Source organism: Diadema setosum, chromosome 3 (genome assembly GCF_964275005.1).
Source record: "Diadema setosum chromosome 3, eeDiaSeto1, whole genome shotgun sequence".
Taxonomy (NCBI): domain Eukaryota; kingdom Metazoa; phylum Echinodermata; class Echinoidea; order Diadematoida; family Diadematidae; genus Diadema; species Diadema setosum.
The window spans coordinates 45,528,113-45,554,964 of NC_092687.1; the positions used below are offsets into that span (position 1 = coordinate 45,528,113).

At 41.1% G+C, this 26,852-nt stretch overlaps 1 protein-coding gene across 1 annotated transcript in view; it reads right to left on the minus strand.

Moving 5' to 3' along the window:
- Positions 1 to 5,897: 5,897 nt before the first annotated feature.
- The window catches only part of LOC140246928 (uncharacterized), a 41,083-nt gene continuing 20,128 nt past the window's right edge, over positions 5,898 to 26,852 (minus strand). The window contains exons 9-17 of the mRNA XM_072326248.1: positions 26,702 to 26,810; positions 25,858 to 25,995; positions 23,970 to 24,149; positions 22,114 to 22,512; positions 19,093 to 20,712; positions 16,618 to 16,791; positions 15,986 to 16,054; positions 14,090 to 15,955; positions 5,898 to 7,766 (exon numbers count right to left, since the gene is read on the minus strand). Coding sequence (XP_072182349.1) covers positions 6,780 to 7,766; positions 14,090 to 15,955; positions 15,986 to 16,054; positions 16,618 to 16,791; positions 19,093 to 20,712; positions 22,114 to 22,512; positions 23,970 to 24,149; positions 25,858 to 25,995; positions 26,702 to 26,810 — 5,542 coding nt within the window. The 3' untranslated portion in view covers positions 5,898 to 6,779. The remainder of the gene's footprint in view (positions 7,767 to 14,089; positions 15,956 to 15,985; positions 16,055 to 16,617; positions 16,792 to 19,092; positions 20,713 to 22,113; positions 22,513 to 23,969; positions 24,150 to 25,857; positions 25,996 to 26,701; positions 26,811 to 26,852) is intronic.

Below are 26,852 nucleotides of genomic sequence, written 5' to 3' on the forward strand. Positions count from 1 at the left end.
AATATCTCCCAAGTTACGGTAAACAAGGCCTGTATGTTACTCTATTTGCGCTGGTGCTTAGAAAAACTTCACAAGCAAGGTTATTACAATAAAGATTTAACTCATTTCAGCCCCTAATTTTTCGTCTAATTCACAAATAATTTCCCTTTATTCTCTCAATAATAATGATCCATAATTGTGTAACAACAACGCAAAGGATGTTCTTCAATTTCATTGATGGGTACATGTATATGATGTCGTGCCTATGTTTTTCTTTGTTTTTGATGCGTACGGATATAACGAGGTACCGGTTATAACGAGGTAATATCGCCGGTCCCACGGACCTCGTTATAACGGGGTTTCACTGTACAAGAAGGGTTCCACTTTTTATGAGAATTGCTTTGTTTCGTATATCTCAGCCATTTCAAAACCCCTTTTGATCAAATAAACTTTGAATCTCTCTTAGGATTATATGCTCTTTCATATTTAATAAGAAAAAAAATCAGCATCAAAACAAGCTGGAAACCTCAAGTCCCATCTCAACTGAAACTGTACTATCCCTTTAAAGTGTGGGCCCATTAGGCAACAGGACACTGGTGATTTGAAGAGCCACAAACACACAAAATGTAATTGAACCTGTCCTTTTACTGTATGTTGCAACTGTAAAGTTCTGCAACATAACTACACACCAGTGGCTGTGACTGATTTGATACATTGGTGTGTCTGGCACAAGACTAGCATTAAAGCTGCACAGTACAGTCATGACAAGAAAGACAAAAACACAGCTAATTTTCGTCCTGAATACCTCTTGGTTTTAATTTTATAACAAAGTCGAAAATATACAGCGTTCAGTGCTTGGCACACTGTTTACCAACATCAGTTGCCAGATGACGATCTAGAGACATCCACACTGTCCTTGGAAATTACAATTCAATGAATATTTACACTTTTACAATTCCTACAACACACACATTAACATCAAGGACATTATTCATACGTGTGCCATCGGCCTTGGTCTCAACTCTAATGGGAGTGCAATCATCAGGTTTTTTTTTTTTTTTTTTTACATTATAGATAAAAAGAGAAGACATTGTACACAGAAAGTACCCCCCCCCCCTCCGCAAAAAAAAAAAAAAAAAAAAAAAATGTAAAAAAAATGAAAAAACAAAAACAAAAAAACGACAACAACAACAAAACTTGACCATGCTGGTGACAGTATGTGTATATATACGACCTTGCATCACAAACCCACAAAAGAAACCATATTAACTCTTTACGTGCCACGTTCGCACGTCTGACTCAGTCGATGGCGTGCCAACTTCGCATATTCTGCGCAAATCCACTAAACCCGCCCCAACCGATCGATAAATCGCCAAATGCCACAGTACAATGAAAGCTTTTCTTGCGCTTTCGTGCGTCTCACTTATAGCCTGCATACATGTATTTTGTGGTGAATGACTGTCAAGCGGTGTTCCCTCATTGATTTGCATGTCAATTCTAAGTTTCTGTCACAGTTTTGTGTGCAAAAGTCATGCCTTTACTGTAATTTAGCCACCGGTCATTTGAACGAAAAACCATCATCGATTTGCCATACAATTTTAATTAAAGCAAAGCTTGGCATTTTCCTTACAACTTTGCTCACTTCATGTCCAGCCTAACAGAAATCTATATTAGAAGTTACAGCGATTTGAAAAACAGAATGATTTTTCAAAGCATGACTGCGTTGGTGTCTCAGAATAATGTGGCACACAGGGGGTTTCCACCATGGCACATAAAGAGTTAAATTCTAAGAGAGCAGATTGTTGGCTTCAAACTTGCATAAAATTGTAATACATCAAGATTGGAGGCTCTCTTTCCCTCAAATTCAGAAATGGTTGAAGGCTGCTTTGGGCTGCCTAAAAAAAGCAAAGCACAACATCATAAGAGAATTCACATCATAAAGTTCATGAACAAGGTGATCGTGCAGGAAAACACAAAAATACATGAAGAGTTTGTTTGCAAAAAACAAATAAGTCCATTTTTGAAGATTTTGAAGTATGGTTCCTGTCATAAAGTACAAAATAATACCTTTAAAATGATATATTGGACACTACATATAAAGGTACATTTTTGAAGTTATGGTCAAAGAAGCAAATATGTTATTATTCTCTTTATTTTTCTTGACCTTTTATCGCAAATATCTCCATTTGGCAAATATGGACTTATCGGTTTTTGCAAACAAACTCTTCACACGTACCACTGAAAAAAAAGATAGAAAGCAAGCCTACTAGAATTTCATGTTTGTATGGTGAAGGATCTCTGAATTTCATTTTAATTTGTTTGCTTGTTTTCTTACACAATATGGCACTTTTGCAGAAGAACATAAAACCCCTTAATTTAGGAAATATAATGCATAAATACATCCATCCATAGAGATGCAATTTCTCCACACTGACCAAAAATTGTACAAAAAGGCAATTTATACTGCTGAATTGAAGCTATTTACCCACCTGTGGGTAATCTGCATCAACATTTCACCCGTTCCACAGTTTGTAACAGTAGCAAATTTCTCTGCTTCTTATTCTCTTCCATCATAATTATCTCGGGATTGATGAAGATTTGATTAAGTGGAACTTTCATTCAATACAGCATTGATGGTACAAACATCTCAAGTGTGCAGAAACACATCATTACATAGCACAATGGTGAATTACATGTACTTCCGAGATATCTCAATATTGCTTTTTCCTAGGACAATGTACATGTAATAAAGTTAGAGGTACCATATTATTTTGCAGCCCTTATGTAAGAAACATAACATGGCTAGGAGAGAGCTCTCTCTGTAACATATACAGGATACACACATATGGTACAATAATACATACTGTATGGACCCAGAGCAGTTAACCCTTTGTGTACTTGAGTGCTGATTGGCACAGAAAACCTCATAGCATTGTACACACTGTCCAGAGACCCTGGTACAGAAAGGGGTAATGGGCTTTCTGGAATTAAGCCATGCCCCTCGATTCCTTCCGCCACCATTCCCTTGCCTTGAATTAATATGTCTGCAGCCTGCATCAACAAAAGTTCTATAAGAACAAAATTTACATACACTCATCGCTAAGTGATACAGTAAACCTCATCCAAGTCGACTCCAAAGGGCCTAGAAAATTATCCCTCCACTTACGTGAATTTCAACTTACATATAAAATTAACACGGTCATATGGGTAGAATTTCCCTACAACCAAATTTTCAATGTAGGCGGGGTCAATGAAGGCTAGGTCGACTTAGCCCATCGACTGTACATTTTGTGTGCAATATCAAGTGAATTACTGTCAATATCACCTCCATTCCTCGCTGGGGCGACAAGACCTCGTATCAACAAAATGTCAAATGTTCAAGAGAGCCAAAAAACATGGCGGCCAAAGCACTGTGGCAAATGGGAAAGCCTTTCCTTTGACATGCCGTGATGGCTTCATTTTTGGAGTAGGACAGTTGGGATTTGGACAGGACATCACTTAACCCATTATTTGACCATTAATTGAAAAAAGTCATTTTCACCAAAATTGCAGATACAAGGTCTTGTCACCCCGCCAGCGGTATACATAAAAAATAAAAACAAAAAAATAAAAAATAAACAACCTCCTCACAGATATGTTTCTGTGTAACGAGCAGCCTCAAGTTAAAACTCTCCCACAGCACTAACTCTTTCTTTGACTTCTCTGAGCCTGGACACATGACATCAGATTTTGGAACTCACCTGTCTAATAACTAGCAGGGTCTTAAACCTTTTGTGTTCATTGTACTTTAAATGCAGGCTGGCACTGAAAACCATTAATTTACCTTCTGTACACACTGACACACTGTCCAGAATACTCGGAACAAAAACGATGAATGTGATCTAGAATTGCTATCCATGAGTAAACCTCTCCCACTGCTAAATGAGACACTAGGCTCATTCCTTCCCCTTTTCTCTCTTACACGAGAGTCTTCACTGTAGGTTGTCACAGGTGTCTGAAGTAATGTAAAAGCTGCTATTTTCGTGAGGAATTAAATATGCACGCATCACTTCTCAGCTGCAAATTTGCAATATGCAAAAAAAAGAAATCACACCTGATATTGAATGCATTATATTTGAACAGGCATTAGCATACCTACGATAGCCTCAGAGTCAAATCGCGAAAACTTCTCGTGAATATGTTTGTGACCTCCTCATTCGCGAAAATATCTGTATGCCACAATAATAACAGCTTTTACAGTATATTTTTGCATTTTACTTAAAATCAATAGAAAACTTACAGACACTTATTAGTACTGGTAGAGGAGGGATTTTATCCTTTTATTCAATGGGTGACACTCGACACCTGAAATTTGGTAGGGAAGGAAAAACTTGCATGAGAGAGAGTAACCACACAAAATGCTATGACAGTAAACCTGAAGACGTCAGGCCATCATTACCACCCCGGTATGGCATTTCTATATGACATTCCTATGGAGAAAATAGACCATTCCTAATCAATAACATTGAAACACACCACAGCAAGTTATACATTATCTGAGACTCAAAATGCTATGAATGAAAAGAATCAAGTAGCCGGTATTATGATACATACAGATTACTGTAAAACGAGGAATGTTTGCATACATTTTAATTTCGCGAGAGCCAAGATTCACGAAATTAAAATGCACGCGAACGTTCTTGTCTGCACTATATGCACTGAATGCAAGTGGCAGTTTGCGAAAATTTCATGCCGTAAAGAAGGCCGTCGGCTCCAATTCACGAGAAATTCATGCTGAGAATGTGTCATGTTTTACAGTAGATTAATCATACATCAAGGATACAAAACTCTTCAAAAAATGGTCCAAACTGCCCAGTAATCATCGTTGCACAATGTTTTAGTTTCAAGTGATGTTTCAATGCTAAACTCAAGCAGCTCTTATGTTCCTCTACAACCCAGTCAGTCTGGTTTTGGAATTGCTCATTTGTTTCATGCCTGCAGATAGATCAGGAGTGGTAAGGCCTTATTCAGGGCAACATACACGTAGCATACCCATGAAAGAATATGTGGTGCACTGTTCAGCTTTCTACCACCCAAACATATTTTTCCCCTCTTATCATGATCTGCATGTCATTTAATCAATGATAACCAAGCCATACACGATTTCCAAGTGTTGCAGGCTTCCTCACTGGAGTTCTTTGCTTATACCTCACAGACATTTACCATCATGGAAGTCAATGCCACTATTATTCTTTGTAGAATACAGGTGGCATCAGTCTACTCTCCTTGATCTTGCAATTAATGTTAACCTGATTCTGAACACATAAATACAGACAGACAGACAGACAGACAGACAGAGAGACAAGACACACACACACACACACACACACAAATGTACATGCATAGAAAACCCTGAAATGTGAAAGCACATTTTTGCATTTCTGAAAATGTGTCGTAGACCAAACGGTGTGTCATTATCACGGCCTTTGAGAGGACAGTATGTTACATTGCAACAGATAACCCTCATAGGCGAACTTGACTCAACACAGAAATTGCTTGGTAATAAGGGCAGCCACATAGGGGCAAAAGATGAAGGACCTATCATTTGATTGTTATGAATCAACTCCTGGCATGGCTTACCATGCTAAAACTCACAGCATGGCATCTTTTGAGTACAGTAGGACCTCGATTATCTGGCCACATAGGGTCTGCTCTGATTGATGTCACGACTTGTCGAATGCTGCGGCTACATTGTACTTCAACCACTACTGTGCACTAAGTGTCAGTGATAAGCACAGCCACCAGTCATTGACATCGTCTTACGAACTGACTTAAAAGTTACAGTCTGCTGGGACGATTGGAATATGCCCCATCGGGTATTCGCAATGATAATGGTTAAAAAAGTTTTTTTTTTTTTTTTTTTTTTTTTTTTTTTGGGGGGGGGGGTGAGATTTGTCACTGACCATTAAAAAAAAACCAGTTAGTCAATGTTTCGGATAACAGCGATTCCAGATAATTGATGCCAGGATAATTGAGGTCTAACTGTACTTTGAAACAACCAGGTGAATATACAGGATGATGACCATGTCCTTAAAACTCCCTTTCTCTGTCAAGCTGAATAGGTAAAAGTATAATTTTCCTAAACACTATGACTGCATTCCTCTCTTCTCCTCTGTGGGAGAAAATGAAGACCTTGATGCAAGACGGTTTCCCAAGCGGTCTATGACGACAATGTTCCTTCTCGGGTGAGAAATCAGAAGCCTGTTCAAATATTTGCGGCATTATATCTTTGTGGAATGAACAGCTTTTGCAGCTATCCTTGGAAAATCACTTTAAGTAACTACAATCTGCCAGCTGGAGTTCCTGAACTCTTGCCTACTCTAGTTATTAGTTGCCTGTAATTAAAGGCTTCTTTCAATTTCTCAGCCAGAATAAATTACAACTTTTGGCAAAATATCTCCGTAAAGTGGACGTGAATACTCCTAGAGTTCATGATACTGGTCTATTTAAATATAGCGGCTGTATTTGATATCAAAGATATCACACATCCAAGACTGTCAATTGAAAACGACAAGGAAAAAAAGTGCATCAACACTAGTCGTAGGCAATAAAATGAAGGCTTGGTACTAGACATGGGTTGAGGTACATGTTGTGTGTTTGTGATTTGCAAGGCCGGCTGAATGGGCTGTTTTGGGTCTGAGCAACAGCAAGCCATCACACACTACAGCTTGGTAGTACTTCAGGGAGGATGTATGTCATGAAGTCTCAGTATGAGAAAGGAACAAGAAATGTGAGGGAGAGGTTAGGACCATGTCATTTTGTCAGAGGTTAATGTTAACATCCTTCTGTGATCGTTTCACCACAATCTGATGCATGGATGGTTCCGGGGCTGGGAGCACCAGGCCAGGGGGTGTGAGAGTCTGCATCACCAGTGGATTTTGGGGGCTTACTGCCACATTAGGAGGATCACCACCAGCCGGAGGCTCTCCAGTCGGGGAAGTGGTGCTGTTTGTCCCAAGATTAGGGCTAGGCACTGAGTTTTGTTGGAGTAGAACCATGTTCGTTCTGCTGGGCGAAGTTCCTTGAACTTGTGGCCTTGACGGAGTTGACGGCTTTAGAGAGGAAACCAAGATCGTTGCCGGTGCTGATGCTCCCATACTACTCATATGTCTATTCATCACAGGGGTTCCTGAAACCATGTGCATTGTTGAAGTCGGTGCTTGTGGCGCATCTACAGAATGGACAGCCTTGACAGTCACTTTGTTGGGACTCTGTGGCACCATTTGCAGCTGCATGCTTGCACCAGGATTCGCCTTCTGGGCTGTCACAACTGGTGCCGCCGCACCCGTGGCTTGGTTGGTGCCGGCGACTGGTATTAGCACCTGAGGAGAACCGTCTGTGGAGCACTGCTGGAGATGGAGCTCTGGCCGGCCGGTGCCGGGCTTCTGCACATACACCAATTTCCACTGTTTGTTGTTACTGTTCACCTTGAGGTTGGTCGGCAGAACCAGCATCTTGGTTGAGGTTGCATTAGCAGTGGCACCGCCAGTAACACCACTGGTGGTACCGCCAGTAACACTACCGACAATACCACCTGTCACTGCACTTTGCCCTAACGGGTCATTTACACGCTTGGCACCGAGGACTACACCTTGTTGAGTGGATGAAGAGGTCTGTACTGATACCTGAGGAACGGCCTTACTCGGTACAACAGTCACACCACCAGGCAAGATACTGCTGGTGGCTGATGCAACATCATTTGTCATGGATGATGGCAATGTCACTGCTACTGATGAAACAGTTTGCACCTGCCAAAAAATAACAAAACCACATACATATGACAATGTATTCCAATTCATAAGAAACATATGACATCTGAAAGCATGAGCACAGAATAACCAAAAAACAAAAACCCAACAAAACATAGAATTTGAGAAATACAGCAAAATGTAACTTACTGCAAATTAATTGATTTCAATGTATGATTATAGATAGCAAATTCAAAGCTTTGGGCAATGATAAATGTTGCATTTGTGTATACATGTACACTTACAACCATCATGCATTAATGAAATGAATATAAGCTGGTGCAACATGCTATTAGAAAAGCAATTAACGGTTAGTAAAATTCTCCATAACTCACTAACTGTGTGTGCTGTCAAAAACACTGGCAGCTTTTTGCCATAGAACGATAATCATTGAGACTACTCACGGACGAAACTTGAACAATTTAATTAACTTTAGAGGTCTCCAGGTAATAAGGAAACTCTTTGATGCATCACCAAATAAAAACTTAACTTAATAAAAACAAACAAACACCGTAAAGACAAAAGAATAAATGAAAAAAATGAAGCTGAACCACTATAAAGCAAAGAGCAAAATCCAGATGCCTACTACAAATGACTCAGTAATTATGATAACAGAGTAACAACTTGTGTGGATAAGCATTGTGATCCACTATTTAAGAAACAAATAAAACAAACAAAATAAAACAATGAAAACAAACTGCTTCAAAAGAGAGAAATCTGCACACAGTGGCCATGTAGAATCAAATCTCACGGAACACACTTGCTATAAAAAGATTCAACACCAACCCACCGAAACTTGCTATTTGGGACCCAATGGAAGATTGCTATGCAGTGTACTCCCGTTATAACGAACACGGTTATAATGAAGTAAAACTTCTGGACCCAAAATTATCGCCACTGAAGTCTATGGTACAAAATTCGCTTATAACGAACACGGTTATAGCGAAATTCTCGTTATAACGAAGTTTTTTCTGAGCACCACTGACAAAGAAAAACAAAAGAAATGTGCTCCGTTATAACGAAATGCGGATCGCTCCCAAAAATATGTAGCGGATCGCTCCCAAAAATATGTAGCGGAACAAGCATTTATAGCGTCTATGCGTGGGCGAACGCTTCACATCACTGTGTACGTGTTCGCTCCTTGTGTCCTGCACAGTTTCCGAGGGGAACTTGCATTATTGTAATACATTGTACAATAATCTGAAATTACACAAGGTTCGTTTTATTGTTCCGAAGGTACTTTATCACAAAACACACAGATTCTTATACACCTAAATGTCCGTTGGTTCGGAATGAAATAAGAGTTTGTTATTACGAACATTTTGGCGTTATTCAAACAGTTCATTATTACTAAAGTTCGTTAAACCGACAATGAGATATGGTTCTTATTACGACGGTTCGTTAGTCAGAAAATGACAGGAATTCTAAACGTTCGTTAATCGGAACATTAAAAAAAAGTTTCTTAATCCAAAGGTGATAAAGGTGTGTCCACTAACAAAACGTGGGAATTGCAAACCTCATAATCGTCTTCAGATAACCGAAGCATCGAAGTAACTAACTTTTCTCCTTTTTTTTTATTTACAAACCTTCAGAGGAATAACAAACCTTATTTCATTGTGAGATTAAAAAACCTTCGGAACAGTGAACCTTTCTCATTTTTTTCATTTACAAACCTTCGGTATGACGAAACTCATTTCATTTTCCGATAAACGAGCCATCGGAAAACGAACAATATATTTATATCTAAATCACGAACTTTCGGAATAACGAATCGTCGGAAGAGCGAAGCTTCAAAATAACGAACAAACCTTCGGATTCCCGGGAATGGCAAAACTTCAGAACAAAGAGTCTTTTGGAGTAACGAACTTTAGTGAAAAACGAATCTCTGGAATAGCGAACTGTAACGGAATCCTAAACCATCATTTTCTATACGACTTACTGTGTGACAACAAATAACTTTATGCTCTCTTTTGATTGTAATATCCAAAAAAAAAAAAAAAGTACCATCCCATTTCATATAGCTTTCCAGTGTATGATGAGTATTCAACAAACAGAATATGATATATGCGTGGTTTCCTTGTTTTTGTTATATATTGTATTTGTTCAGTTATAACGAAATTTCGTTATAACGAAAGAAAACGGCCGGTCCCGAGCATTTCGTTATAACGGGAGTGCACTGTACATCTACAGATTTTCGACAGAAACATGTATCTGCTATAAGACAGATGAATTTAGCAGTATACTCCTTCATAAAGCCTCAAGCCATTCTCCTTTGTAGTACTCTAGTGTATGGCACAATATTAATCAGTGATAAATGAATGGCATGAGTAGTTGACCAGCTTACTTCCAAGGAGTCTACTCAGATTGCTGTATCAACGCACTTGCCCACTTACCCAAGGGCTAGTAACGCCCGTTACTTGTCAAGTAACATCAACCGCCACTGGCCTATGAAAAGAGAGTTTTCACTAGATGACACAGTGAGCTGCGCGATGCAAAAAGTACCCACCCTTAAAGGTACTGCGTCCTTAGGCTCATTGTGCTTATAAGCGCAATTAGCAAATGCGCGACCGACAGCTCAGCCTAGATGCAACTTTCGCAGGTGCAGGGTATGCGCATGACATCGTAAATGGTATCTGACATTCAGCTGCGTCAGGACCTAGGAGAGCGCTATTTTGGCCGTCTAACGTTGTAGGTTTGAGTGGAAGCAGGACGTGAAGCTCGTAATAACCTGAAAATAGCACATGATACTGAAAATTCAAACTTCCGCACTGTCTATTGAAAACTACGTATCATTATTGGGTACATGCCCTGTACGCCTATACTGGCAAGCAAAAGGAATATCTAAAGCCACATATTTTTCCCCTCACCACCCCCCCCCCCCCCCCAATCTCTTGGCAGCAAACTGGTTTACACAAGGATGTAGAAGAACCAATACAGCCTTGTGAATTACAATGGTTTCTTTCTTTGCAAAGCCCCTATTTGCTTGCATAATTACTGATTGCAACCATCAAAACTTTCACAGATCAATGTTGAATGAGGATATTCCAGAACTTTTATGATTTTTCTTCGATGTCACTGAAACTTGTACTGCTTCTATTACAATTTACTCTGTTTTGTGATGCGTTATCACGAAAGCCATACTTATAATGTCGGGAAAATATTTTTTTGGTTTCTGGCATAATGAATTTGTCAGATGCTAAGCTTTGAATTCATATACAATTTGCCGTACTTCATTACAATATATTTCATGATAAAAAAAAAAAGAATTGAAAAATTAGAAAACTGTTATAGTTATATTGCCAAAGTTGCCTTTATGAGCTCTTTCCTTCCTTTTATGATCTTTCTGACTTTATATGGGTAACGTAATGACGCACCACCTAATTAGCTGAAACAAGGAGAACATTTTTCCTTCAATTAACAATTAACTTCAATGAAAGGGGAAGGCTAGTAACTGATCAGTGGGAATCAGTGCGAATGCTGGGGGATGATTGTTCCAATTCTTGTGGGATTCATTTAAGAGTACATTATATATCTATCGTTGTGTGAAAATCATTTGCTTCACAACGGTCTCATATTCAAGTAATGTGCAGCTTAATGCTCCGTCACTGACCAGGCATGCTAACCTGGAAACATTAAACTGCACATTACTTGAATATGAGACCATTCTGAAGCAAATAATTTTCACACAACAATAGATGTATAATGTACTCTTGAATGAATCCCATAAGGATTGGAACAATCATCTCCCAGCATTCCCACTGATCAGATACTAGCCTTCCCCTTTAACTCAGTTAACTTTGGTTAGTTAAAAAAAAAAAAATGTGGTGGTACCTAATACTCGAGAGCAATGCTGGTTAGTTAATGTTGCATATGAAATGAAATGGGTTTAAAATACCAAACAGAGATGCAATGTGAATGAGGTACCCTTCAGTTTCTCATTGAGGAAAAGTTTTAGAAGCAATCCTCATTTACTACTTTCTGCACATAACTTATAATTGAAGACCTGAATATAAGAACGACCCAAGTCCAATTTTTGGCCAATTTCAGCTTGACATGGGAAATTGTAGCTTATGCATGGACTCATCTTGTGTATAAATAATAAAATCCTAATTACCCCCAGAAGTGCCTGAAATGAATGAATTAGTTCTTATATGAATGCAAAAGTGAAGGACTTGGGTCATTCCTACATTCATATTATAGCGCCCTCTCTCATCCTTCTCTCATCTCTATGGCAGAATATCATGTATATGATTCAAAGAACGACCCAAGTCCATCACACAAAATGGCCTCTCCACAATTAATGTAGATGTTAATTGTCATAATAATATATGCTCTGATTTGTCAGTTGCCTTCCCATCACAGTTAAATAAAATATCATTGGACAAATAAAAAAGATATGAAGTTTTTTTAAGTTTACTCGAAATGGTCTTCCATGGACTTGGGTCGTTCTTATATTCAGATACTCAATTCTTGTTACAGAGATTTCTTATTTTATCAATTCTATAGATTGCCTTTACAAATCAACATGTACTGAAACTTATCAAAAGAACTTTGAATCTTTTATTAAAAGAGTCGGACTCAAAAGAAATACACCTGACTTGAGGGGACCACAACTCGTTTCACTGTCCAAAACAATTCAATGCCATTATTTTGTGGGTGGGTAAGTCGTCTTTCCTATAAACCTTTTCCTTGAAAAATGTAAGTACATGCCTTCTTTGCTTGTTTTATTCAAATGGGAGATTTAAGTCCGAGTCAGAAGAAAGGAGGAAGAAAGAGATGTTCTTTAAAGGGGAAGGCTAGTAACTGATCAGTGGGAATCAGTGGAAATGCTGGGAGACGATTGTTCCAATCCTTATGGGATTCATTCGAGAGTTCATTGTATATCTATTGTTGTGTGAAAATGATTTGCTTCAGAATGGTCTCATATTCAGGTAATGTGCAGTTTAATGCTTCCAGGTTAGCGTCCCTGGTCAGTGACGGAGCATTAATCTGCACATTACTTGAATATGAGACCGTTCTGAAGCAAATCATTTTCACACAACAATAGATATACAATGAACTCTTGAATGAATCCCATAAGGATTGGAACATTCATCTCCCAGCATTTCCACTGATTCCCACTGATCAGTTACTAGCCTTCCCCTTTAACTGTTATATTAAAGTAAAAATCCACCCCAACTTCACATTGACTCTCACAGAAAAGAGTTAAATTCACAGAGTGGTCAAAATTTATAATAATCAGTTTAAAAGCTGACAAAGGCCGTCCCACACAGCAGGGTTCGAAATTGGCAATGGTTCGCTGGCCATTGGCCACCCAAAATCACGTCGGACTAGCTAAAAATCATAAAATTCTGAAGTAACTAGTCCGTCTGGCTAGCCAAAATATTGCTTCATTGTCAAAATTGATTCTAAGTAGTCCGCCTGGCTAGTCAAAAAAAAAAGTTAAATGCCACCCCTGCACAGTCCACCTTTTTCCCCCCCCCCCCTTTTTTTTTCTTTTTGGTCAATCTCAAAACACAGCTTGCAACCATGTACTATGTCTTGAAAATGAAAAGAGAAAATGGATTGTGTGGGTTGGCCCTTGTGGGAGTTACCAGGTTATCCAACAGGAGGCCATGTTGAAGGTTGTGGACCATAAAAGGCAAGATGGAAACCCTAAACACAAAACTGCATTAGTGTAGGCTGGCCTGTTCATTGACCACTTTAATTGACAGGTGTCATTCATTTCAATGATACACCCAATGTTCTTTCATCATAATGCCCAAAGTTGGAAAAAGCGCAACTTGTAATTGTTGTCTTCAAAGTTAAAGTGATGGTATAGCATTGGTGGAGAGGAAGAGTAAATTTTGAAGGTGAAAGTCAGCAGAGTGGCCGGTGCTCTGAGTGAATGGTTGAATGCTAAGGGATGTTAGTATGGTATTACTGGATACAGGCAGTTGTCCTCTTCTGCATACCATTACATTACAAAAGTTTGTATGTTATCTCTGTGACACAGAGAAATTCATTAAATTTGTGGATCAAATTTTAGACGACATTGTTCCACTCCAACAATGGAATCACATATAAGATAGTCTTCTCAAAGAGAGACTTTGTATATTTTGGAAATCTCAATTGAAGCATGACATTATGATCATGTCAAAGAGAATAAAAGTGGTGAGTTTATGAAATAAATTTTCTGAAAGAGACAAATTATGTGTATGACAACCTTTCCCCTTTCTCAACCTCATTCCCAAGTTGTGCAAAAGAGGGCGCCACCTTTCAAGCGCATGCTCGGATTGCTCTGATAAGAGATAGGGTTGTAGGAGGTTAACTCTGGAATTTACCGGTGTGACTTGCTGCCTGAGACAGTGCAGTACAGGCACCTTCTCTGCACCACCATTGGCAATTTGGCTGGCGGCGTTGGGTTGTACAACCATGGTGCCGAGTGTGAGCACCGCCCCACCGGCAGTGGAGACGGACTGCAGTGTTTGCCCAACACCAGTGCCCCCTACCCCCTGCACCGCTGGTAGGGATGTTGCACCCAGATGTACCTGTAGCCCAGCATTTTGGTCAGGGAGAAACAAGCACCTTGACAGTACCTGATGGCTGGTGACTGGCGACGGTGCCAGTGGCGTGGGCACCATCGACACGGGGTGGTCTGCCAGAACCGATATTGCCTGCTTGGTCCCAACACTGTGTCTGGTTTTCACTAAAGTGCCATCAACTCTTGTCAACAGCCCATTCGGCAACAAGACATAGCTCTTTTCTGGAGCTATAGGGGTACTTACATTGTTTCCTGAGGTAGACACTGCAACTTTGGGATTCGTGGTTAGAAGTGCTACTGGTTTCTGACCCTGGGTTGCTGAAGAATGTAGTTGATTGGGAACCACGCCTGCTACATTGGGTGCCACAACTTGAGGTATATTGGAGGAAAGGGCTGGGGTTAGTACAGGCATGTCCTGGTCCAGAATCTGATTGCCTCCATGGTCTGATGTGTCAAAGGAGGTCTCTTGCTGCTGAATGGGTGTTGACAATGCTGCTGTCAATATAGGAGGTCCTGGAGGTTGGGTTATGGTTGATGTTACAGGTTTATGCAGCAAGACCGGTGCAGCAATGGCTTCTGGTGATTGGGTGTTTGATGTACTTGATACAGGAGATGAAGCACTGTTGTGGGAATTGGGCACTTCCTGACCAGCTTTTTCCACTGTTCTTGACCCGACCTGAGAGGTAGGACTTGTATTCCGTGAGAACCATGGAGAATGCCTTGAATTCGGAGTCTTCTGGGGTGGCTCCTTCTTCGAGTCGCTGCTATTTCGCATCTTCTGGACATGCTCCATGATCAGGCGCTGTCGTTCATCTGGTCTGTCCTTCAGGGACTCCCAGAGCTTAGCATCAATGGTAAAGGAGAAAGTCTCTGTCTTCATCTTTTTGTCTGTTTCCTCCAACTGCTGCTGATTCTTCTGCAGGAATGGGACTTTCAGGGTGGGTTCAAGGGGCGCACTTCTCTGTTGCCTAGGGCTCTGAGAGGAAATCCCGGGTTTGCCTGGGAGGAATGGGACTTTCAGGGTGGGTTCAAGGGGCGCACTTCTTTGTTGCCTAGGGCTCTGAGAGGAGCTTCCAGGTTTGCCTTTCCCCGTGGTGTGCTTCAACAGCCTTATGAATCTGCCACTGTGGTCCCGTTGAGGAAGAGTAGAAATGTTCATCTGGACTCCTTGCTTCCTGTTGCTTGGTTGTGGGTTGACTTTGCTGGATATCTGTCCTTTCTGAGTCTGATGACGCACAGTACTTGCCACAATGGAGGCCTTCAGTTCTTCATGCAGTTGTTGACTGGATACTTTTGGTTCCTTCTCCCCCTCCTCATCTTCCTCCTTCTTCTTGGGAACTTGAGAATGTGATGCCACCTTCACAATCTGGATCTTCGACCTCTTTGCCTTCTTCTGCTCCCTGACCACGTCTCTGGCCTGGGCGCGTCGCCGCTTCGATGACCTCATCGTTCTCCCTGCAATCTCCACACCAGTGTAGAGGTTCACCTTCTTCTCGTCTCCTTTGTCTACTTCTGGAGGTTCACAAGCCTTCTCCTTGTCACCCTTTGCGACTACACACGGAGCTTCCTCCTCAGAGTCGAGCTCACTCTCTGATTCCTCGCTGAAGCTACTCTCATCTTCCTCCTCCTCCTCATCACTATCCTCATCATCCTCATCCTCATCCTCCTCCTCCTCTTCCTCCTCCTCCTCTAAGTCGATGCCATCCCCAAGAGTGGGGTCAACCTTCATGAACTTCTGGGTGCGGTACCAAAACCTGATGGCCTCCTAGATGTGGAGAAAGTATACAAATACAAGCATAATTATGTTGAATCTTGTGACCGGGAACAGGATAATGGTAATACTTCATGCTGTCAAATCCTAAGGAAACTCTGCAACAGATATTTCTTTTTTCTCAATTATTAATCTGCCACACTAGATTTTCAATGTGTATAGTCGAGGTTGCACACTGACACTGGTACACAGTCCAGGACCAGTAAAAGTCACTGTCGGACAAGTAACTTTTTCAGAAGTGGACCAGTAAAACATGAAAAATTTGGTACCCTACTGGTCCAACAGACAGGTAGGCCCAGTAGAAAAAATGTGTTTGTGTGCAGCCCTGTATTATACAGATAAGACAAACTCTCTAAATTCATTGAATCTGTATCTTGTGAACTTTTGAAAGCCTTTAACATCGTAACTCTGAACCTGATAAAATCAGCATATATCTGAGAAAGATCTCTTCATGGAAGGTGTTGTCCCTTGATACTGCTCCGAAGAAGTTTGCATGTTAAAAAACTTTGGTGATCCTGTACGCAAGAAGTGTGAATAAATGGTTACATCTGACTCACCAGGCTGATGCTGGGGTCTTTCTTGAAGGCCTCCATCTCCTGATAGAGCTTCTCCCTGGCCTTGTGGACAACCCTCACCAGACGCTTCTCCTCGGGCTCAACGTCCTCCAGGACAGAGGCCAAAGCCTTGCCTAGCTCCACCACTCTCCATGACCTCTTGATGGGTTGGACAATCTACGCAGAGGGGACACAGTGTGCATGAAGTTTAATACATGTGCAACAATAAAATTGAAAAATAAAATGGAAACATAGTGACATTCTGATTTTGAATAGTGAACTGGCCAATTTCTTTTTTTGGGGGGGAGGGGAGGGTAATAATGGCTTGCCAAGGCAAAGTTTAATGTGCAAAAAAAAAAAAAAAGTTTCTTTCTTTACAGGTGTCAGGATGAAGATCCACACTGGATAAAGTTTGTACAGGACACGCTTTACAGGAAAAAGGCCTAAGAAGAATGATCAGCATGCACAACAGAATGGTTGTCATTATATAAAGTCATGCTGCATGTGAACACATTAATTTCAAAATACAGTCTTCTAGGCAGCATTTTATCAGACATTACACAAGCAAACTGTAAAATCCATCCTGGCATGACATCACCAGATGAGCTTTGCATATTTAACTTTCTGCTGCAGTCTCTTGCATGTATTGAAGAAAGAGACTGGGGTAAGCTGGGGGGGGGGGGGGGGGGCTCCCAGGCTCCCCCCCCCCAGATCTCGGCCGTGGACCGCGCAATTGCGATGAAATTTGGCACACACACCATGAAATTAATTTTTTGGAAAATTATAATTTTTGCTAAATTATGCCAATTTATTGCATAATGATGCATGAAAACAGACAATTTGGTATAAATCACTAAATAAAGCTCAAAACAGGCACATTTTTTGGGTAAATATTCTTTTTAGTGTCCTTAGCAAATGTAAGAGAAAAAAATTGTGCAATCAAAAAAAAAATCATAAGTATCTTATTGTTTTCTAAATTTCTTATGTATTTCTGTTTTATCACCTTTATGTTTTTCATTGTTTTTTTGCTGAAATTTGTCTGCAACATTGTTTCGAATAAGAAACAATGTGATGAATTAATTTGAATCAATAACTAGAAATGTCGCTACGGCGACTGGAGTATGCCTCCGCCATAATGCATGGTTCTCCTAATAGGTCTATAGTACAATGTCTTGACAATGTGTGATGACAGTTTCACACAATTGGCAAAATATTGAAATGACAGGTTTGCCACAAATGTGCTGAATGTTCACTTTCCTAGAACTAGGTTCAATTGGATGAATGACTAAAATGTCAGAGTGCAGGTATTTGGGGGAACTGATGACTTTTACTTGACTTTTGACCCTTCTATAAGTTTATGCATTGAGTAATTTTCAAGGTATTGAGAAAAAGTATAATTTCAGTATCAAATGGTAAAATAGTATTATCTAAACCTGGCCTTTGACCTTTGACTCCACAGTTCCAAAGAGAATCACTGTTAGGTAGAACATGCATAAATGTGTAAATTTCATGATAATACCTTGAGTTAATTTTGAGATATGGAGGAAGAAGTGAAATTTAGCACTTACACTTGACCTTTGACCTTTTGGAAAGAAACTTCCTACAGAATATATATTGGGTTATACATGCATACATCAAGTTGAAAAAAAAATCCTTCAGGCACTGCATAAATATAAGGAAAGTAGTGATATTTTGAGGAGTTGACCTTGACCTTTGACCCATGACCCCCAACTTCCCTAGATAATCACTGCCCATCGGTACATGCATATATACTAAGTTCCATGAAGATACCTTGAACCATTTGCGAGATATGGAGAAAAACATGAAATTTCAACTTTTTTTTCACAAAATAACCTGTGACCTTTGACCTTTGACCCCGTGACCCTAAAATCCAAACAAAGTATTATCCCTCCAGGGTATACCCTCATACCAAGTTTGATGCAAAACCACCTCACGGTTCTTGAGATATCGACAAAAACAAAACGGGACGTACGGACGGACGGACAGACGGACGACCCGAAAACATAATGCCACTTCGTTGGCGGAGGCATAAAAATCCAAAATAAACATGCTTTCATGAAATTTGCCTGTAAACACAGTTTGCATTGAAATTGTACACGAATTCATGTTTTTGAGCAATTTTTGGTCTGACCTGCACGTACATATTTATGCGCAACTTCAGACCCGCGCGGCCGGGCATCGCAAATTTGGTGTCAAAAGATGCGGGGAAACTCAGAAGAAAAAAGTCATGAAACGTTGCGGCGATTGCTTTTCGCGATTACAATACATCGCGCGGCCTAGTTAGGGTTAAAGGTGACTAATGCCATGAAAGAAAAGTTTAAAAACTATGGATTATTTTGGATGCTTCTGAACACTGCAAACACATGGTTCATACCTTACAGTGCACCATTCTTGGTGCTTCTAAACACCAGACATATAAGGCTCATACAACACAATGTACCATTCCTGTTATCTCACCGTTTTCCTGCCCTTGGTGATCGTTTCCTCAGTTTGGTTGAACTTCTCCACCAGTGCCCTGAGGGACTCCACACTGTCACAGACTAACTCAAACTCATCCAGGGGAGGGGACAGCCCAGGGGTGGGTGGTGGGGGAGGGGGTGGAAGCAGTTCCTTTGGGATTGGTTTGTCTGACCCCGAATCCTTGCCGGTGCTGCCGGAGTCCCCCAGTTGTTGTGGGTCTCCATACCGCGTGGTGGCGTCTGACTCATTGGAGACATTGTCATTGTCCTCCGCATCCAATCCTTCGGGGACGGCTTCCTTGGGAAGAATCTGGTGTGTGGTTTCCTCAGTGCCATCAGATTTCTTGCACGGTGATCCTTCTTCCTTCGACACACCATCTCTCGTCGCTTCTCCATCTAAAGGAGGGGGCTGCACTGGTTTACTCTCATCCCAGGAGCCATTCACAGCCTCTTTTGCTTTCCCGCCTTCTTCTGCTTTCCCGTTTAGCACACGCGACTTTTCAACTTCAAACCCTGGATTCTCCACGTTGTTTGACTGATTCTTGTTAGGACATTCCAACGAGCCATTCATATTTGCCTCTGTCTTATCAAGAATCGATTCTCCCTCCTTTAGTCCATTTGTTTCTCTACTATCATGGTCCATTTCTTGTGGCTTATCATCTCTAGGTTCATCTGAAACATCATGATTTTTCTGCAAATCAATCTCCATCCTGGAATGTGTATCAGTTTTCTTTGGGTCTTCCATGACACCATTACACAATGGGTTAGGTTCAGAAAGGGATTCTCCCGGAGTTCCTTCTGGGAATTCCCCAACAGCTGCTTTGGGGGACTCCCCAGTAGCTGCTTTGGGGGACTCCTCAATGTCTGCTTTGGGGGACTCCTCAATGGCTGTTTTGGGAGACTCCTCAATGTCTGCTTTGGGGGACTCCTCAATGGCTGTTTTGGGAGACTCCTCAATGTCTGCTTTGGGGGACTCCTCAATGGCTGCTTTGGGGGACTCCTCAATGTCTGCTTTGGGAGCCTCCTCAATGTCTGCTTTGGGGGACTCCTCAATGTCTGCTTTGGGGGACTCCTCAATGGCTGCTTTGGGGGACTCCTCAATGTCTGCTTTGGGAGCCTCCTCAATGCCTGCTTTGGGGGACTCCTCAATGCCTGCTTTGGGGGACTGCTCAATGGCTGCTTTGGGGGACTCCTCAATGGCTGGTTTTGGGGATTCCCCAACAGCTGTTTTTGGGGATTCCCCTCCAGCTGCTTTGAGGGATTCCCCTCGACTATGTATACTGTCGTCTGCAACTACTTCCGAGTCTGCATCTTTCAGTGTCTTACCACTGTCACAACTAGCATCTGCTATTGTTTGATGAGATTGTGCTCCCCCTTCATTTTCCACCCTGCCCTCATCTGTCTCACATACACCCTTGTCAGCACTTGCATCCTCTGATTCTGTCTGTCCTGAACAACTGTCCCCCTCCTCCTTGCCCACATCCATGCTCTCCTCATCGCCTGGTGGAGTGCAGTCCATCTTTGTTTCCTCAGCCTCACTCTGGGCCCTCTCTGCTCTCGCTGCCATACGGCTGGAACGCCGCACTGGTGTGACGATGGCAGTGGGCTTGGCTGTAGCCTGGGTTTAAACGAGAAAGAGCGAATCTATGGTAATCAGCATGGTTGTATCAGTGATAATATAGTACCCTGCATAGATTGGATGAAAATATCCTCCACAAGCTGCTAAGAGATAGAGGTAGACAATGCATGTAGTTAAGTGTGCTATCAATGTTCTTGCTGATATCTTTAATTGAACAATAATGCATACAGGGGAACTCTTGCAGTAAAGGGGAACTAAGTTGTGAGATTTTATTGAAGCCAGTGCCTCCCCATTAAAGGAGACCTCCCGATAATTTTCAGATTTTTACATTTGAACAACTATAAATTAGTTATACAGAGGACAGAGTTTCAGAATTTGTGATGATTGGGATGAAAAATGAGAATAGTTTCAAAATTTAGAACAAATTGCAATGAACAAGGATGATGACATGGCAGAGTCACCATAAGAATGCATGAGTTGGGGCTAAAGGAAGCAGAACAAAAGAAGAAGGCATGCATAGATTATACACAGGTGAACTCGCAAGCAAGCAGTGTTGTAATGGAATTACACTGCTACATTTCTGAAATATGTGAACCTCCTATGTCATCATCCTTGTTCAGTGTAATTTGTTTAAGGTTTTTCAAAGTATTGTTTCTCTGCTCAAGAACCACAGTAAATTCCACAAATCTATACATGGAGTTGTAGATTTATGTACTACATGATGTGAAATTATGAAAATCGTCTGGAATATCCCTTTAAACACTCAATGCATTAGAAAAATAATTTGAAAGAATACAGTGCTCCTATGTAAGCTATAGTATGAGATATACGTAGGCTAATACACAGGATGAAGAGGTCGTCATATGATTTGGGCGAGTGTGTGCTCATCTCGTTAATGGGCAGATTGCAAAAAAACTCTTGGCCCAAGGCATGTTATTCAAACTGGTATACACAAGAACGATGCAGCAGGAACAACTGATCACAAAGTCTTCCCAATTTTTTGTCATGCGGTCACGCTGGCAGCCAAACTTCTTGATCCAGAAGTTCGGGTCATTGGTGCGCGCGAGCAAGAAAGAAGAAAGAGCACTCCGTCTGATCCAATTGACAGTGATTGACATAAAAATGCACATCTGCACATGACAACAGCAGTGCTCATTAGAGACACCGCTCACAAATAGATCAAGAAGTTTGGCGCGGGTGAGGGAAATAGCCCTAGTTGGAGTGGGAAGTTTTGCGAGAAGTTTTGCATGAAGTTTGCTGTCACACTGGCAAAACTTCGAGGTCTTTACCCGTTGAGGACGGACTGATTTTGCACACATTTCCCATAGACACCTGCCCGAGTATATTCGGGACACGTCCTCCACAGGTTAAAGATCGCGAACTTAATCTTCCCGATTTTTTGCCAGTCTGACCGCGCCTAAAGAGATTTACACGTCATACCTTCTTCCAGGCTGCTTGCAATGGAGTGGAACCATCTTTCCTTGGCCTGCCCCTTGGTCTGGGCCCAGTAGTCCCCTGAGATGTAGGACCACTAGCCCCCTGAGATGCGGGACCAGGTTTTGGAGTGGCTGCTTGCAATGGAGTGGAACCATCTTTTCGGGGCCTACCCCTTGGTCTAGGACCTGGAGTTCCCTGAGATGTGTCACCAGGTTTTGGAGTGACGGCCTGCAATGGAGTGGAGCCATCTTTACGTGGCCTACCCCTTGGTCTTGGACCAGGAGTACCTTCTGCTGTGGGACCAGTCTGTGGAGTAGCCGCCTTTGGCTTGCGCCCTCTCTTGGCGGGAGAAGGTTTTGCATCCTGCTCTTCCTCTTTCGGTTTCTTCTTATCTTTTGCCTTCTGCATCAAGACAAACACAAGGCCATGACATTGTACAGTCCTGACAACTGATGCTTAGCACATCACAAGTGTCAGAGAAATGCAAGACATATGTGACCGCAAATCACAAAATCGCAAAACCCATATTTATGTGAGGACTCAAAATATTTGAAAAGGGTCAACCTAGATAATTTTACTTTTTTGATTTTCTTTTTGAAAGAGTAATTTATCCTCTACACATTCCATAAGTTTGGGATCACAAAACAAATGGGAAATTGTAATTTTTTGCCGATTTTCTGGAACATCTTTTTCTTGAAAAGTGTTATTATACTTGGAAGTCCATTTTTTTTTTCTTAAAATCCTGTCAACACTCTTCATCTTCAACTCTACGTAATTTAAGAAAGGACAATGCCATTGCATCTAAATTTTGAAGTTGTCATGAATAGAATGTTTTAAATGAGTGAAAAAATTGCAGCTTTATCCAATAATCCTGCCATTGTGTTTGCTACTGAGTTTTGTATGCTTTTTTTTCTCTCTCTCTCTCTCTCTCTCTCTGGTGGCCCTTTCAAGTTACCAATGAAAATATTTACGTTTGAAATATTACTAGCACGAAGGGTAATGTATTAGCCTGAAATAAAAAGAAACATTTAACAGTCCACTTTGAATCTTAGTTGGCTGATTGGGCTAACAAAAGATAAACTGTTCACAAAATTGGTGGCCAGACATCAAGTTTTAGTAGCCCCTGCCTACCAATTATGTCCATGACTCTGATAATGATAATGATAACTGTAATGATAATGATACTGACAATGATAAGAATAATGATACCAATACTGAAACAATCATTATAATACTGGTAATGCTGACAATGCCAAAGTTCCTACACTAAGATGGTCAACTCTCAGTGGATTTGTGGGATTTTTAAGAAGTGCGCTAACTAGCGTTGAGTGGGTGAAGTTTCCATTTCTCGATATCTTTGTGTAGGACCAAGACAAGGAAGACAAAGAAGAAGGAATTTTCTGTAAAGAATCATGAGTAAACCCAAGAATTGGTGCATTGCATTAAACTGCATCAATAGCTACACCAACCCATGGGCGGGTTTATCATTATTTCAATTTCCAAAAGACTGTGCACAGTAAGTTTTCGTCTCATCTCCCTGGTCACAGCGAGTGGTAGACTCGCACTCAGCTCGCTCATCTCCGCTCGCAGGTCGCTACACTCACTGTGACTGTGCACGTCCACAAATTATTGCAAGCTGCCATAGCTAAAGGCTAACGCTTGTTTGATCTATACCCGCTCAACGCTAGCGGACGGCAGCCACTTCCGTTTCACCAGCGGCCGAGTAAAATTGGGAGAGTTGATCATCTCATGGAGTGTAGGATCTTTGATAATACTACAAAAGAGTGACAGTGATTGCTTCAAAATGACCTCTGATTGTGAAGACCTATGACCTCAGTGACCTCTTCCCACACCCTTACCTTGTCTTTATGTTTGTCCTCCTTGAAGCGAGCCTGTCTGTAGATCCTCAGGTCCGTATCCATGAAGTGGGGGAAACAAAGGAACGTCCACTTATCTGCGTCCTGTCCTAGCACCTTGGGACGCTGGTCCTCTGGGAATGTCTCTTCAACTATGCCGGAGTATGCATCTAGGTCTGTCTCCTGGAGAGCAGCAAAAAAAAAAATAATAAATAAATAAAATGAGGAAAAAAAGGTAATGAAAAAAAAGGTAATGAAAAAAAAGGGCAGGTAACGAATGGATTCAAAGCAACGTGTCTTCCATGGCATTCTGAAATCTCAACATGCACCAGATTGGGTCGGTTGACTTCTTTATTCAAATTCAGGCACGATGTCTATACTGTAAAACACGATATATTCATGGCATGAAAATTTTGCGAATTGGAGCTGATGGTCTTTCTCGCAGCATGAAATTTTCGCGACCTTCCACTGGCGTCCAATGCATACTGTGTGGGCAAGAACGTTCGCGTGCATTTTGATTTCGCTATGTTGCCGAGCGTGAAATTCGCAAAATTAAAATGCGCGCGAACATTCCTCGTTTTACAGTATTTTCCAGTAAACCTGGTAAAAAAAGCTCTCCCCATCCTCATTTTCCATGCAGATATTATCATCTGCACCAAACCATGCACAACCTTCACAGATTCCCTAAATATACACCACTTCGCAGTTAGGGATGGTTCGATTGCCACTGAAGTTAAAACCATTAACTGATAACCAGTGATGATTCTTATTTATATTGGCAGTGGGTACTGTACATATGATTTCTAATTAATGATTCCTGTGTCATGTTTATTTTAATGCAACTATTGATAAATTTTCCTTCACCAACATCAATAATCACTGATTACTGGTTGTGTAAAAAGAGGAATATTCACGGGCATTTCAATTTTGCGAATTTCGCAAGAGTCAAGATTTGTTGAATTAAAATGCAAGCAAAAGCTCTTGTCTACACGATATACTTTGAATACCATTGGCAAGTCGCGAAGGTTCATGCCGCCAATATGTGACCGTGCATCACAAAACGAACAAAAAGTCGCATGCAGTGATTTCGTGTGAGGACTGAAAATAGGTGAGATGGGTCAACCAAACCAATCTTGAGTTTTTCGTATTTTCTGAAAGAGCAGGTCTTTTTCTATATTATATCAAAATTTGGGATCATAAATCAAACAGAAACTTGTGTTTTCAGAAGTTTTTTCTCGAACACTTTTTGGTAGAATAGTGTGACTAGGTGTTTCTCATAGAACCATCTTCTCATTTCTTAAAAACCCTGTCCACACTCTTCACTTTCAACTCTTATAACTTTGGAAAGAATAACGCTACTACACTGAAATTTGGCATTAATCATCTACAGAATGTGTTAATGAAGCCCAATTTCAATTTAATCTGATAATCCCTTAATTTGTTGTTGCTCTGGTAGTCAACATCCTGTTTTTTGTTCCATTCATCCCACAGCTAGCATGGCTTGGTAAAGATCAAGTGCTTGAATACACCATGTGCTTCAGAGCCTGTTTTCTCAGTTCACACTTTCCAGAGTGTGGCCTTTCTTTCCAATATTTAGATAGGCTAGGAGAGTCCATTTGAATGAGTTATTCATCATTTTAAAGCTTAGAGTCTGCTCTTTCAGAATCTGTTCTTAACTAAAAATCCATGTCTGGCGACATTTTGTTGGTTTTGTGATGCAGGGTCACATATATCTTGCTTTACAGTACTCCGTGTTTGAGAAACAGCAATGATAAAAAACCCTTGGACATACAGACTCACATGGGACTCCGTGAAAGAATCATGAATTTAAATAAGACTACCTAAAACATTCCTGCTTTGCTGAGCTAAGATTTGGCAAAGGCAAACTCACAAAGAAGTGGTCACAGAGGCCTTTGGTCACCCAGACTCTCTCGTAGACCGACAGGTCGTGGAACTCACGGCCGACCAGGGGGTTGGTCTCGCCCAGCACCTCAAAGAACCGCACTGGAATGTAGATTTGCCGGGCAACCTGTTGGTGTGATGAGAGAAGCAGAGCGTAGGACAACAAACACAAAATGAGCAATCTAGAGTAACTTCTTTTGGTCTTTTTTACAAAAATCAAATAACGTGATAATTATTAATCTAATAAAGAACAAGCATGTTGGACCTGGCTCATCAATGGGAGTATTGTGCTAAAGTGGATAGAGCTCATAACCCTTTTTGTACCATGGACTTTGGACAGTGTGCACAATGCTATGGGGTTTTCTGTGCCAATTGGCTTTCAAAACACTCAGAGGATTAATTCCTGAATGAGGGTGTGGGTCTCATAACATTTGACGGAATATGGCCCTTGTGAGTAATGGGTGTTTACATGGGTACAGTTCAGTGCTTAGGTACAGAAATGGAAAGGGTCATACAGTAATACTGGGCAACCCTGCTATAACCACATCACCGGGACTGAAGATTTTACCTCATTTTTCACATTCTAACAAATGGTTAAACTGCGATCATGAATGATACCAGTGGAAAGGGAAAAAGTACATGTATTTCTGTGAAACAATAAAATCCAAAGATCTCCAGTCTTCGAAACAATACTCGTTGCATCTATGGTACAAAAGCAAATATTTTGGTATGTTTGAAAGTTTTCCTAAATTTGGTGGCTTGTTTCCGTGCAATTAAACCAAAGACAGGTGCACAATCAATGCAGTATTGAAGAATGTGAGTAAGCAGCTTACCGTCTGTGTTGTGGCGCCCTCTTCCTTGAAATGGGCAAACCAGACATCAAACTTTTTCCTGAGTCTCTCCTGCCAGAGTGGGTACGGCATCGGCTGCTTGCCAGCAATCCTGTTGGAACAAAAGTCGCTAAAAGTTCAAACTTCAAATGCA